We start from the raw sequence: 12,541 nt of genomic DNA, 5'->3' as shown, positions 1-12,541 counted from the left end.
ATACAAACTTGTGGTTACCAAAGGGGAGGGGGAGGGGGAGGGATAAATTAGGAGTATGGGATTAACAGATGCACACTACCATATATATAAACTAGATAAACAAGGATTTACTGTATAGCACAGAGAACTATACTCAATATATTGTAATAAATTATAGTGGAAAAGAATCTGAAGATACAGATATATACATACATATATAAACAAATCACTTTGCTGTATACCTGAAACTAACACAATATTGTAAATCAACTATACTTCAATAAAAATAAAATTTTTTTAAAAAAATGGACCTAAGAGTTTTAAAAAACTATTTAAAAAAATACAGTATGAATCATCGAGCCTAACGTATAACACTTAGTACTAAGGAAAAACAGATAAACCTGAGCGAGTGGGGACTATGCTAATTAGTAAGAAGAGTTTCCAAAATAGGCATTTTAAACAGGAAAATGAGACACTGAAAGAGGCTACAGAATCTGTTTCTCTCCGTCCTTTTTTTTTTTAATTTATTTACTTATTTATGGCTGCGTTGGGTCTTCGCTGCTGTGTGCAGGCTTTCTCTAGTTGTGGAGAGCGGGGGCTACTCTTCGTTGCGGTGCGCAGGCTTCTCGTTGCGTTGGCTTCTCTTGTGGAGCACGGGCTCTAGGCACGTGGGCTTCAGTAGTTATGGATCATGGGCTCAGCAGTTGTGGCTCGCGGGCTTAGTTGCTCCACGGCATGTGGGATCTTCCCAGACCAGGGCTCGAACCCGTGTCCCCTACATTGGCAGGCGGATTCTTAACCACTGCACCACCAGGGAAGTCCTCTCAGTCTTAAAAGCAGAGATAGTTTATGGTTTTCAGGCAGAGTATGGAGGAGACAATGAACTTTCCCTGGAATATCAGGCTGTACCACACTTAGCCCTCTAACTTACTATCTTGTTTTTTAAGCACCATGCTCTTTCCAAGCTTCAGACAATCCAACCACAAATATGACTAAGGAGCATCAAAATGACACATTTTTAACATACTCCTCCCAATCTTGCCACAATCTCTCTCTTTACCGGCCTTGTCTTTCCAGCCTAAAAATACAGTGTGGTAGAACTCACAGTCCCAGTAGCCGTGGAACACTTGACTTCACGAAGAAGCTCTTGCACCACAGCTTGACAATACAGCAGAAGTGGGAAGAGTATTCAGAAAATGAGAAAGCTGATTCAACTGGTTTTAAATGAATACAGGGTTGGCATTATTAGAGCTTTCCACAGGACTAATGCTTACTTCTTTTCTGGATACACAATAAAGACTTCTAATAAGTGCTCATGATTTCTACATAGGTTTTAGAGAAACTAGATAATTTCTGCACAGATATAGTTTGCCCATGTCTGGTTAAATGTAAAGAAAGAAGAAAATTCACAGGATTTTTTCTGATTCCAGTGAAAGCAATAACCCTGTTTTAAAGTAACCCGCTGTACTGTTTTAACAATGCTTATCTTGGAAAACTGCATATACTGAAAAATCTTCCCAAGTAACATAATCCAACTGCTTCAGATTACATATACTTTCTTCTTTCCTCAGGAGAAAACTGTTAAGCCTGTATTACCAGAAAATACAATAGAAATAAGTAAATTCCAACACTCCATCACTTATGGCCACAATAAGAAATCGTTTTTCAGCCGAGGATCCCTTCCCTTGATGGATGGGATTCTCCTTTGTACCTGGTCTGCCGTGAAGAGGGGCTCGTCGTTAACGCAGGAGACGATGATTGAATGCATATCCAGCTGTTCTCGCAGCTCCTCATCGTCTGAGGTATCAAAGAGCAAGCTGTCACTCGTCTAAAAACAAAAACTACCCACTGTTAAGAGGAGGACATTCTGATCACAACTAAGTCGAAGCATCTGGGTAAAGGAGGCTGCAGAGGGAAGCATCTGCTGAGAGCTTCAAAAGGCAGATATTATTACAGCTGCTCTGTACCAGGCAGTGTGTGAGGTGCTTTGCATAGTCATCTCAAACAGAAATGAGAGGAATGTAGAATAAATATGAAATTAAGGTGCTGCATATATCCCCTCTTGCCCAAACGGACACACACTTAGCTATTTATTCCAAGGGGAAGAGTGTCTAGGAAGTACAAAAATGTATGGTGTTCGACAGCAATTTATAGGGAATTATAGCAAATGGGAGGGGCGGGAGACAGGGGCAAATGTTATTTAATTAATGATCTAATAGGAAGATTAGTATATGTAAAAATTCCACAGAAAACATAGAAGTTAGTTTGCAAGTGACTAACTTTAACAGAGTAAAAGATAAGTAATCAACTTCCTGGCAGATGGGAACTGTCCACGAGGATCATACTGAGCCCTTCCAGTTGAATATCTATCTCTTCGTCCAAAAAAGAGTATTTCTAGGTTCCAAAAATATCTTTAAACCAAACTATGCTGGAGATTTTCTCTTTGCCTTACTACCGTTTTTCTCCTCAGTCGTGCCCCCAGAGGCTGACCTTTATGGACTACATCAAAGGATGCCCTTGACTTCTGGCTTCCAGGTGGGTTAACATTCTGGTAGACACTAGCGGAGACTGGAAGGCAGGAGGGGAAGGGCTGGGCATTTATTCTGCTGTCTCCCTCCCTACCAGATTCCAAAGGCTGCAGCTCCTGTCAAGCTGACCTCTCCCCCATAGCTAGTCAGTCTCCCCAGGTTCTGGTAACTTCTCCCTCTCCTTACCTCTCTTCATGCCTAAGGGTGCTAAAGGGCTGCTTGCTGTTGCCACCATCAGGGTATTGCACCATGTCTACCTCGTATGGTGTCTCTTAACCTGCCCACATGAATATCAACAGCCCCTATAATAATGACCTCACCTTTACTAACTATAAAGGCCTGACCTGGAAAACCCAGCAGATTAAAATGGACAAGTGATCATCTATCCATCATGACATGACCATTCAGACGATGAAAAGAACAAATTAGAACTCTATTCATCAGAAGGAGTGGCACACTGAGTTCCCAAAGAACAAATGGGCAACTAGGAACTACATAAGAAGCAACCGTGTAGTTCTAGCAGATAGTACATAATTTAAAATATATATATTTTACCTGGGAAAATTATTTACCAGTACAGAGGATATAGATAAAAATTGAAGATACAGTTGGATGGATGTAGGTCCCTACTGCCTCCCTAGCTCCTCACAGGTCTGAAGTTTAATGGTGAATACACCCCACAGAATAAAAAACCTGCAGGTGAGAAGTGAAAGAAAAACACTGACGTGCTGCCTTTAATAACATTAGGCTCAGGGAGGAGCCACATCAGCACTCCAGCTCTATCTGCTACCACATACTGCAATGCCATGCTGCACCACGGTGATGACACACCTCCACATTTGATTTCTCACCGCACCATCAGGCTAGGAAAGGCCTGGACATGGCCTTCAACATATGAAATTTCAAAAAGCTGTGTGGGGGGAAAAAGAAAACCCTAAAAGCTTCCAGAGAGAAAAAACCATCACATTAAAAGGATCAGAAATCAACACGTCATTTGAATTCTCAACAGCAACAACAGAGACTTAAAAAATCAATGCAATTTCCATGTTTCAATAAATTCCACCCTAGAATCCTATATCCAGCTAAACTAACAATTCGGTAGGGGGTTAGAATAAAGATTTTCAGACATTCAATTTCTCAAAGAATTTACCTCTCAGGTACCCTTTCTCAGAAAACCACACAGAGTATGTTCCATTAAAGCCAGGAGGAAAACCAAAAAAGGAGGCAGACATAGGATCTAACACAAGAAAGAGGTGAAGGGAATTCTTATAATGACAGTGAAGTAAAGATCCCAGAATGATGACTGTGGAGCTAAACTAGAGAGTAGCCAGTTCAGATTAGAATTGTTACTGCAGAAGGAATCAAGAAAAGCATGAAAGAAAAAGAGACAGAAAGCCTGACAGATTACCTAGTGTGTTTCACTTACTAAAATGACTTTTATGGCTCTCTTGAGGTTGAATTAGTGAGCTAATGATAACCTAAATCAACCACAAAAAGGCAATTATTACTACCTTAAGAAAAACAACAACAAAAAAGAGGACACACAATCATAAAATGTAGTTAAATGTGAACATTTATATAGTCAATATAGGGCTTCCCTGGTGGTTCAGTGGTTAAGAATCCACCTGCCAATGCAGGCGACACGGGTTCAAGCCCTGGTCCAGGAAGATCCCACCCACATGCTGCGGAGCAACTAAGCCCGTGAGCCACAACTACTGAGCCCTCGTGCCACAACCGCTGAAGCCCGTGTGCCTAGAGCCCATGCTCCACAATAAAGAGAAGCCACCGCAACGAGAAGCCCGCACACCGCAACGAAGAGTAGCCCCCACTCGCCTCAACTAGAGAAAGCCCGCGTGCAGCAACAAAGACCCAACGCAGCCAAAAATTAATTAATTAATTTTTTAAAGAAAGGTCAATATGAATTATGAAGGTTAATATAACCAAAAATTTTGACATAATTATATTGGGAAGATGAGGGAAGCAAAAGTTTTTGTGAGGGTTGTGGTTGGAGGGCTAGAGGGAAGATTTTGAGAGTGCTAAACCCTCATCCTCTGGGTAGAAAGTAAATGAATAAAGTCTAAAGTTGAATAAAATCAAGTAAAATGATAGGAGAATGTTATCTGCTGGACGAAACAGCTGAACTAGTTGAAAGCGGTTGCCTCTGGTAAATGGAAATCAAGGATTATGAGGTAAGTAGGGCAGAGGCTGCTTTTTCATGTTAAGTCCTATAGCTTTAGTTCACTTTTTTAAACTAGACAGTTATCCTGTTAATAAGAAAGGAGAAAGGTCAAGAGATGTGGCTCTTGATGACAGAGGATGTTTGATTTCAAGATAGTAGAAATGGAGATGAAAAGTGCCACACGAGGGTGTACGATGACGTAGAGTACCTAACAATTACATTCACTGATCCTAAAACTTCAACACCCTCCCCCAAAATCACAACCCTATGTTGTGACTTGAGGACCATAGTTTTGTCTTATTTTTCCCCCTTATAGACAAGTGAAAGTTTTAATTTTAAAATTACTCCTAAGGAAGCCCTTATTATCTTCTGTTTCTACTCTTGAAGATAAAAAGGTGCATTAAAAAAAAGTCCCTGTCCCTGAAGAAATCCTCATGATAGAAGGAAAAACACGACACAGGAGATGTTCCTAAGGCAAAATGATTTAGAAGCATTCTATCACATAAGCATGATCAAGAATGGCACTGGATTTAGAACAGGTTTACAGCTATTGCCAAAACACATGAGTGATACCAATAAGCCATTAGAATAAATTTCCATGACAACAGAAATAATGATCCCAGACCATCTTTCCAGAGAGGGAGCCAAGCCCATTCCCCACAGAGATGGCATATGCTAAGGGCTGAAATCCCTTTCGGGCTTTGAAAACTAACCTTGGCTGTCATGGGTATCATCATTCACGCTCCCATTCGGCATCAATGTGCCTCTTTGCCAAGCATTCCCATCACTCCCTCCTATGCCAGGTTTAGATACAGAGCCATCGTTCTGTTTCCCTCTATAAAACTGAAGCTGCCTCAAATGGAAAAAATGTGCCCATGTAAGAACCTGGAATGTACCAGTTGCCTTACTCTAGAAAAGACCCATCAAATTTAGAAGTGGGCCATCTTAAACATCAATGAAAAAAAATTAAAAACAAATCTAGGGAACTATGGTTTCCTGTTTTTCTCATCCTAACCAAAAAGAAACCTCTTCCCCTTTTGTCAAAAATTTCATATAGGGGACTTCCCTGGTGGCGCAATGGTTAAGAATCCGCCTGCCAATGCAGGGGACAAGGGTTCGAGCCCTGGTCCGGGAAGGTCCCACATGCCGCAGAGCAACTAAGCCCATGCGCCACAACTACTGAGCCCGCGCTCTAGAGCCTGCGAGCCACAACTACTGAGCCCATGCGCTACAACCACTGAAGCCCGTGCTCCTAGAGCCCGTGCTCCGCAATAAGAGAAGCCACCGCAATGAGAAGCCTGCGCATCACAACAAAGAGTAGCCCCCACTCGCCTCAACTAGAGAAAGCCTGCGCGCAGCAACAAAAACCCAACACTGCCAAAAATAAATAAACAATAAATTAAAAAAAAATGTCATATAGACACTGTTATACAAATGGAATAATCTAAAGAATGCTTCTGGGGCTTCCCTGGTGGCACAGTGGTTGAGAGTCCACCTGCCGATGCAGGGGACACACGTTTGTGCCCCGGTCCGGGAAGATCCCACATGCCGTGGAGTGGCTGGGCCCGTGAGCTATGGCCGCTGAGCCTGCGCGTCTGGAGCTTGTGCTCCACAGCGGGAGAGGCCACAACAGTGAGAGGCCCGCATAACGCAACAAAAAACAAAAAACACAAAAAACATTAATTATATGCTACCTAATAACATGGCTGCTTCTTACATCGTACCTTGTTCTTCAGGAACTTAATGTGTGCTATTCATTCCTGAGGACTAGACTTCTCATCTCAGTTGTATTCATCACCTGGGTAGTCATGTCAAGACAGACAGATGTTAGATGATCACATGTCCATTTTAACTTGCTGAGTTTTCCAGGTAAGGGTTTCACAACCAGTACTAGTACTAAACTCCACATCATTACTAATCACTACCTTTGGCTATGCCATTGCTCCAGCATTGAAAACAGTCAAAAGGCAGATAAAGGGAGTGACGCCCTCAGAGGTAACCAAATAACAATATTCATTGAAACTGGATTAGAGTGTTCCATTCATGCTACTAATGTGCTTCCCTTTGAAACTATGAAAAGATCTCTTCTCTACTATTTTTTAATATGTCAAACAAAAAAGTACTCATTGACTGGCTATTGTGGATTCAACACTATGTTAAATAATATAGAAAACATTTTTAAAACACTTTCCACCATGGTGTCTGAACTTATACAGCTTCACTGATGAGGTTATTCATTTGTTCACTCAACAAACACTTGTCTTAGTAATCAGTATGTGCCAGGCACAGTGGTGGTTACTGAAAGACAAATACAAAGATACCTACCAGGAGGTTACAATCTAATGACAGACCCAGACATATAATAAGAGAACACAATAATGATTTGAGACACGGACAAAGCACTGTGAGGACAAGCTCGCAGGAGACTAGGGGGCTAAATTCTGTGGGACAGATAAGTCCTTTACGATTTTCACACCCCAACAAGCGTAACTGATTCCCACAGAGAGGAGCGCATTTTCCTTCCGTGCCAGGATTGAGGCCGTGGCAAAATGACCATCTGTCAGAGACGCTGTAGATGGGAATTCCCCCCAAATGAGAGACTGGATTAAGTGTCCTTTAAAGTCCCTTCCAACTCTAAAATTATATAATTCCATGAGATCAGCAAAGTCTAAAACAGTAATAGGAAGCTTCAGAGAGGACGGGAAACTTGAACTAAGCCCAGAATGATAGCTAAGATGCAAATAAACAGAAGACAGATCATAAAATATTTTGTTTTATTCCTTTCCCTAAATGTATGTCAGGTCAGCCTGCAAAACAGCTTAAGGGGATTAATAATTGGAACAAATAATAAATCCTATATCTACTAGAATACCAAGAAATATAGTCAGAATTATATATTTTACGAGAAAATAGTAGGGAGCAAGCTTTTCTGAATCACATTTTTAAGAAAATCATTTCAGAAAATGATTTAAAATACTCACAGCCCTACTGCATTATACTCCCAGTAATTGCACAAATACACTTAATGAAATACAGAGCATGCTAAAAGACCTGGCATGAGCTTACACCGCTATTTGATGAAGAATTTAAAGAGTCAGGCCCGGAAACTTCCATTTGGCCTCGTTTCTCATCAGTTTTAAACCACACTGTGATTTTCCACTTAAAGCAATTCTCTTCGTTTTTCTGTCCGCCTTGTTGTCCTATCACCTGTGCTCACACTTCTTACTCAAGGTGTCTTCACTTTCAGTTCCAAGACATATATAGCAGCCTCCAACAGTTAGCCAAGAACACATTAAAAAGCCAAGAACTGAAATCTTTTAAAGGTTCCCCAATGTTCACAGAAAAACACAATCTTCAGACGATATGTCACATCTAGCAAGTCATTAAATTCATCAGAAAGTTAACTCTATGTAGATATTCCAGTACCCTCTGTATATTAAATCAAAGGCTAGGGTTCTTACTGACTGTTCTCAGCACATCAAAATTGTTATTTAAGCTGGAAAAAAATGCTGATCGTTGCTGTTCATACACAGGTGATGAAAATTTACCTAAACATAAAAAAGTTGAGTGTGTGCTGGGGAAGAATTGGAGGGAAGTGCTAGCAAGCTGACAGTAGCAGAACCGAGATGGCAAAAGAGGGCCACTCCAATTGCCATAAGCTTGGAAATAAGAAGCAACTCAACCAATTGTGGTTAAATAGAAATGCTACTTTTTAGTTCCATTATGAGAATCAGTTATTCAGAAACTACTGGTGCGATTCCTAACTTACCCTTTTTTCTGAGAGGTTCAGAGTAAGCAAATGCAAGGTCCTAGTATGGGATGACTTCCAGTCTACAGGCATTACATTTCCGTAATTATCTGTCAGGGCATTCCAAATCCTTAAAAAGAAGAAAACTACAATCAATGAAAGTTAACATTCTGTATGTCATTATTAAACAGATACCTAGTACTACAGTGAAAGAGAGAACAAAAAGTATCAGAGCAAAGAAACAGGAGGCTATTGTTTCTCAGAAAAGCATCAACAAAGTAGAGGCTCCAGGGCTTCCTTGGTGGCACAGTGGTTGAGAGTCCGCCTGCCGATGAAGGGGACACGGGTTTGTGCTCTGGTCCGGGAAGATCCCACATGCCGCGGAGCAGCTGGGCCTGTGAGCCATGGCCGCTGAGCCTGCGCGTCCGGAGCCTGTGCTCCGCAGCGGGAGAGGCCACAACAGTGAGAGGACCGCGTACCGCAAAAAAAAAAAAAAGTAGAGGCTCCAGAATAAGACAAAAGAAAATTCCTATCATTGGGCCTGACGAGAAGTCCTGAGGGAAGGTGACAGGACATAGAAAACTCTCACAAAGTTGAGAGCTGACATTTCCAGAAAACTCTTACAAAATCGAGAGCTGACATTTCCAGAAAACTCTCACAAAGTAGAGAGCTGACATTTCCACTGTATAGTGTGCCAGGCTCTAAGTAAGCAACTTACATATATTCTAAGCAATTTACATACATTAACTCATTTAATCCATTAACTCATTTAATCCTCAAAAACAGTATTATGAAGAACAGTTATTATCCCCATTTGACAGACAGAAACTAAAGCACAGGAAGGTTAAATAATGTTTCTCAAGCCAAGAGGTAGTAAATACACTGTGCTTTATACTTATTTTTCTTTTGTAACTTCCAAACATATAGACTATTTCATAGAATGAATAATCTCTCTCTAACCAAAGAGAAAGAATTTTCTGGAGAAAGAATTCAGTCTCAATGTGAGACTAGGGTTTAATATCTAATTTATAATAGGCTAAGACTAAGATAAGATGAAAAGGGAAAGAAAAGGAGTTCACAATAAAATGCAGATTATACCCAGTGCAGTTACCCTTCCTTATTATCAAACAGCATTTTGGGGAGGCAACAGGGTAAAATGAAAAGGGTACTTGACTAAATTCAGAAAACAGACTTGTCTACATTCATCCTCAATGAGTCTGACTGTGTCCCTTAACCTCTGTAGGTATTAGCTGGGCTTTTTAAAACGAGAAGCTTGGACAAGAATAGCAGACATTCCTTCCAGCTCTATTACTCTAAGCATTAATTCAAATGAGTTGTATTGAGAAAAGTCCCAAGCCACAACGGAAAAAGGACTGCAAACTCCAATTTCATGACCAAAATTCATTTCAGCCCCAAAGTATTAACCAGCATTTTTTTTTAATGACATTATATGAAAAACATGAGTTCAGAAATACAAATGAGATGAAATTTAATTAGGGTAAGTTAAACACTACACATATAAGCTACTTAATGGCCAGAGATACACACATAGAAGTCATAAAGAAAAAAACAACAACAAAAAAAGCACCCTAACATTTATAACAGGTATCCAATTGTGAATAAGCCACTAAAAAATTGGGTGGATCTTTTTTCCAACCATGTGAGATACTAGGATACAAAAACAAGACCACCAGGGACATAAAAATAAGAATGCAAGCTTTAAAATAGAGAAACAACATACTGATTTAATGAATTGGGATTTGGTGCTAAAGAGAAGAAGCAATGTGACCACAACTGCCAAAAATCCCAAAATGATGTTTGGCTTTGGAATGCACATTAGCCTCAATGAAAATGTGAACCCAAAAAGCTCTAGAAAACTGGCTCATTTACCCAGAAAATCTCCCATATGTATGGTTCATTCCTATCCTCCTCTCTGCAGGAATCATCTCCTCTAGTGCCAGTGTGCTCAAATTGGAAACAACACTTCTGGATGCTAAACTTGCTGGGTTTCTGGCCCACATCTTCCTGGGTAAAAGATTTGCAAATACTGAATAACTGACCATGTATCTAACCCTGGGTAGGAACTACTAGCATATTCCAGTAGGTGAAGACAGTCCAGAGTTTTTGAGGTTTTGTCTGCTTGTTTGCTCCTTCTTAAATGAGGCTATAATAAAAGGACAAGTGGAGTGGAAGATTTCATGTAGAACTGACTGTGGGTGAATTTGATCTACCAAGAAAATGAAGCACAATTCACAGTCCTCTATCTTCACCAGGGCCAGAACATTTGTGGTCGGAAGGACATAGGGCCGAGTTAACTGAAAGATCTGTAGAATTCTCCAGTCAAGACATGAACTGCCTTCGTCCTTATCATAAAGTATTACAGGCAGTCATAAACAACTAGCAGGGCAGCTCTTTTCCAAAGGTCAAAGTGCTGCTGACATTGAATCCCACACTAGACCCTTCTAAAGTAAAACTTTAGCAGATAAGCACAATCTGTATTTAACCAAAACTAAAACCAGGACTCAGAAGCGAAATAAAGTGCCCTAAGGCAAGGCACTATCTGGGTGAAAGAATTCTCAGCTGTCTCTAGTCAAAGAAACAGGAATGAACTCTATCAAGCAATGGAGAGCAGATTTATGCAATAGAATAGGGACAATGAGAGTGGTGAGCAACCCCAGCTCAGAAAAGAGAGACAGAGATTTCTTATGCATTCCAAAATCAAGGGACATGCTGTACCACCAACATAACATCTACTATCTACTAAACCATTATCAAGAGTAATAAAACTTTTAAGTTTTATATCAACTGAAGATTTAAGCAAAGGCTAAAATACACTACTTTTCAGACAGTACAGGTGATGCAAAAATAAGGAATCTTATCTGTGTACAAACCACTGTTTTGAGAAGTTATTCTTGATAAACCCAAATATATAATAAATATAATTTTAAAATCCAGAGAATGTCCTGAGTCTAGTGATTCCGAGTATATAAATCTATTTATAACACTACCTTCTCTTTAGGAATAGACTGTTTAAAATGCCATCTTTTGGGGCTTCCCTGGTGGCGCAGTGGTTGAGAGTCCGCCTGCCGATGCAGGGGATGTGGGTTCGTGCCCCGGTCCGGGAAGATCCCACACGCCGCGGAGCGGCTGGGCCCGTGAGCCATGGCCGCTGAGCCTGCGCGTCTGGAGCCTGTGCTCCGCAACGGGAGAGGCCACAACAGTGAGAGGCCCGCGTACAGCAAAAAAAAAAAAATGCCATCTTTTGCCACTGACTGCATGCATATCTGTGTGTATAATATCCAACCAAAAACTTTTCCTTCTATGCCTGGGCAGAACACTGTACAGAGGCAGCAATGAAAAGATATGGTCTCCAAGCACAGCTGGGCCTGAAGAACTGCTATGTTTACAGGCCCCCATTCCCAACCCCCTCTTCCTGATAAATCTTCTGATTCACAGAGGAAACTGACAAGCCCCTTTCTATGCCGATGAATCCTTCTCTCAAGAATTCTTCCCTAACCTCTCCATCCCTTCAATGCTCTGAAAACCCACCTCTACCCACAACCTGTGTTTACTCCATAATTTCACCCTCAGCCTCTCCAGGGCTCCTCTCCCCCTACATTACAATATTGTCAAATTCCCTCACTCTCATCATTCCTTTCTGTATCTTTTGGAGTAAAACTATGGTACATAATTACAACCCTTATCTAACCAAATTATAACTGGGTTTCTGGGCAGTTAAATAACCTCTGTCCCTCCATTCCCCTAGCTCTCATAAAGCCCTGCGAATTTCCTATCATTGCACTTAAATGATTCTGTAATAATTACCTGTTTATGCATTGGTCTCCCTACCAGACTAGGAGATCCTTGCTATTAATAACCAGAGCTTTTGCCTCTGTGGGAACTCACACTCAACCTGGGCTCTCAGATGGAGCCAATAAATTCCTGTGGCAAAAACGCTGCTGCAATGTCGGTACCTTTGCATGTGCTGTATCCCTGAGCTAGAATGCTAGACCTTTTCTCACCTGCCAGGCAAACCCACTCACCCCCATCAGGGTCGTTTTCACACTTCTTTCCCGATGAAGTCCTTCCTGACTCTCGCTCTCTCCC

The 12,541-nt window shown here is 41.1% G+C and overlaps 1 protein-coding gene across 2 annotated transcripts in view; it reads right to left on the bottom strand.

Moving 5' to 3' along the window:
- FEZ2 (fasciculation and elongation protein zeta 2) overlaps positions 1-12,541 on the bottom strand; it is a 43,571-nt gene that overhangs the window by 30,098 nt on the left and 932 nt on the right. For both annotated transcript variants that reach the window (XM_007468389.1, XM_007468390.1), the window contains exons 2-3: positions 8,456-8,564; positions 1,691-1,807 (exon numbers count right to left, since the gene is read on the bottom strand). In XM_007468389.1, the coding sequence (XP_007468451.1) occupies positions 1,691-1,807; positions 8,456-8,564 (226 nt within the window). The remainder of the gene's footprint in view (positions 1-1,690; positions 1,808-8,455; positions 8,565-12,541) is intronic.

This window comes from Lipotes vexillifer, unplaced genomic scaffold, assembly GCF_000442215.2.
Source record: "Lipotes vexillifer unplaced genomic scaffold, Lipotes_vexillifer_v1.1 scaffold1149, whole genome shotgun sequence".
In the NCBI taxonomy this organism is placed as follows: domain Eukaryota; kingdom Metazoa; phylum Chordata; class Mammalia; order Artiodactyla; family Lipotidae; genus Lipotes; species Lipotes vexillifer.
Note: the sequence above shows the minus strand (reverse complement) of the source record. Positions and strands in the feature narration are given on the sequence as shown.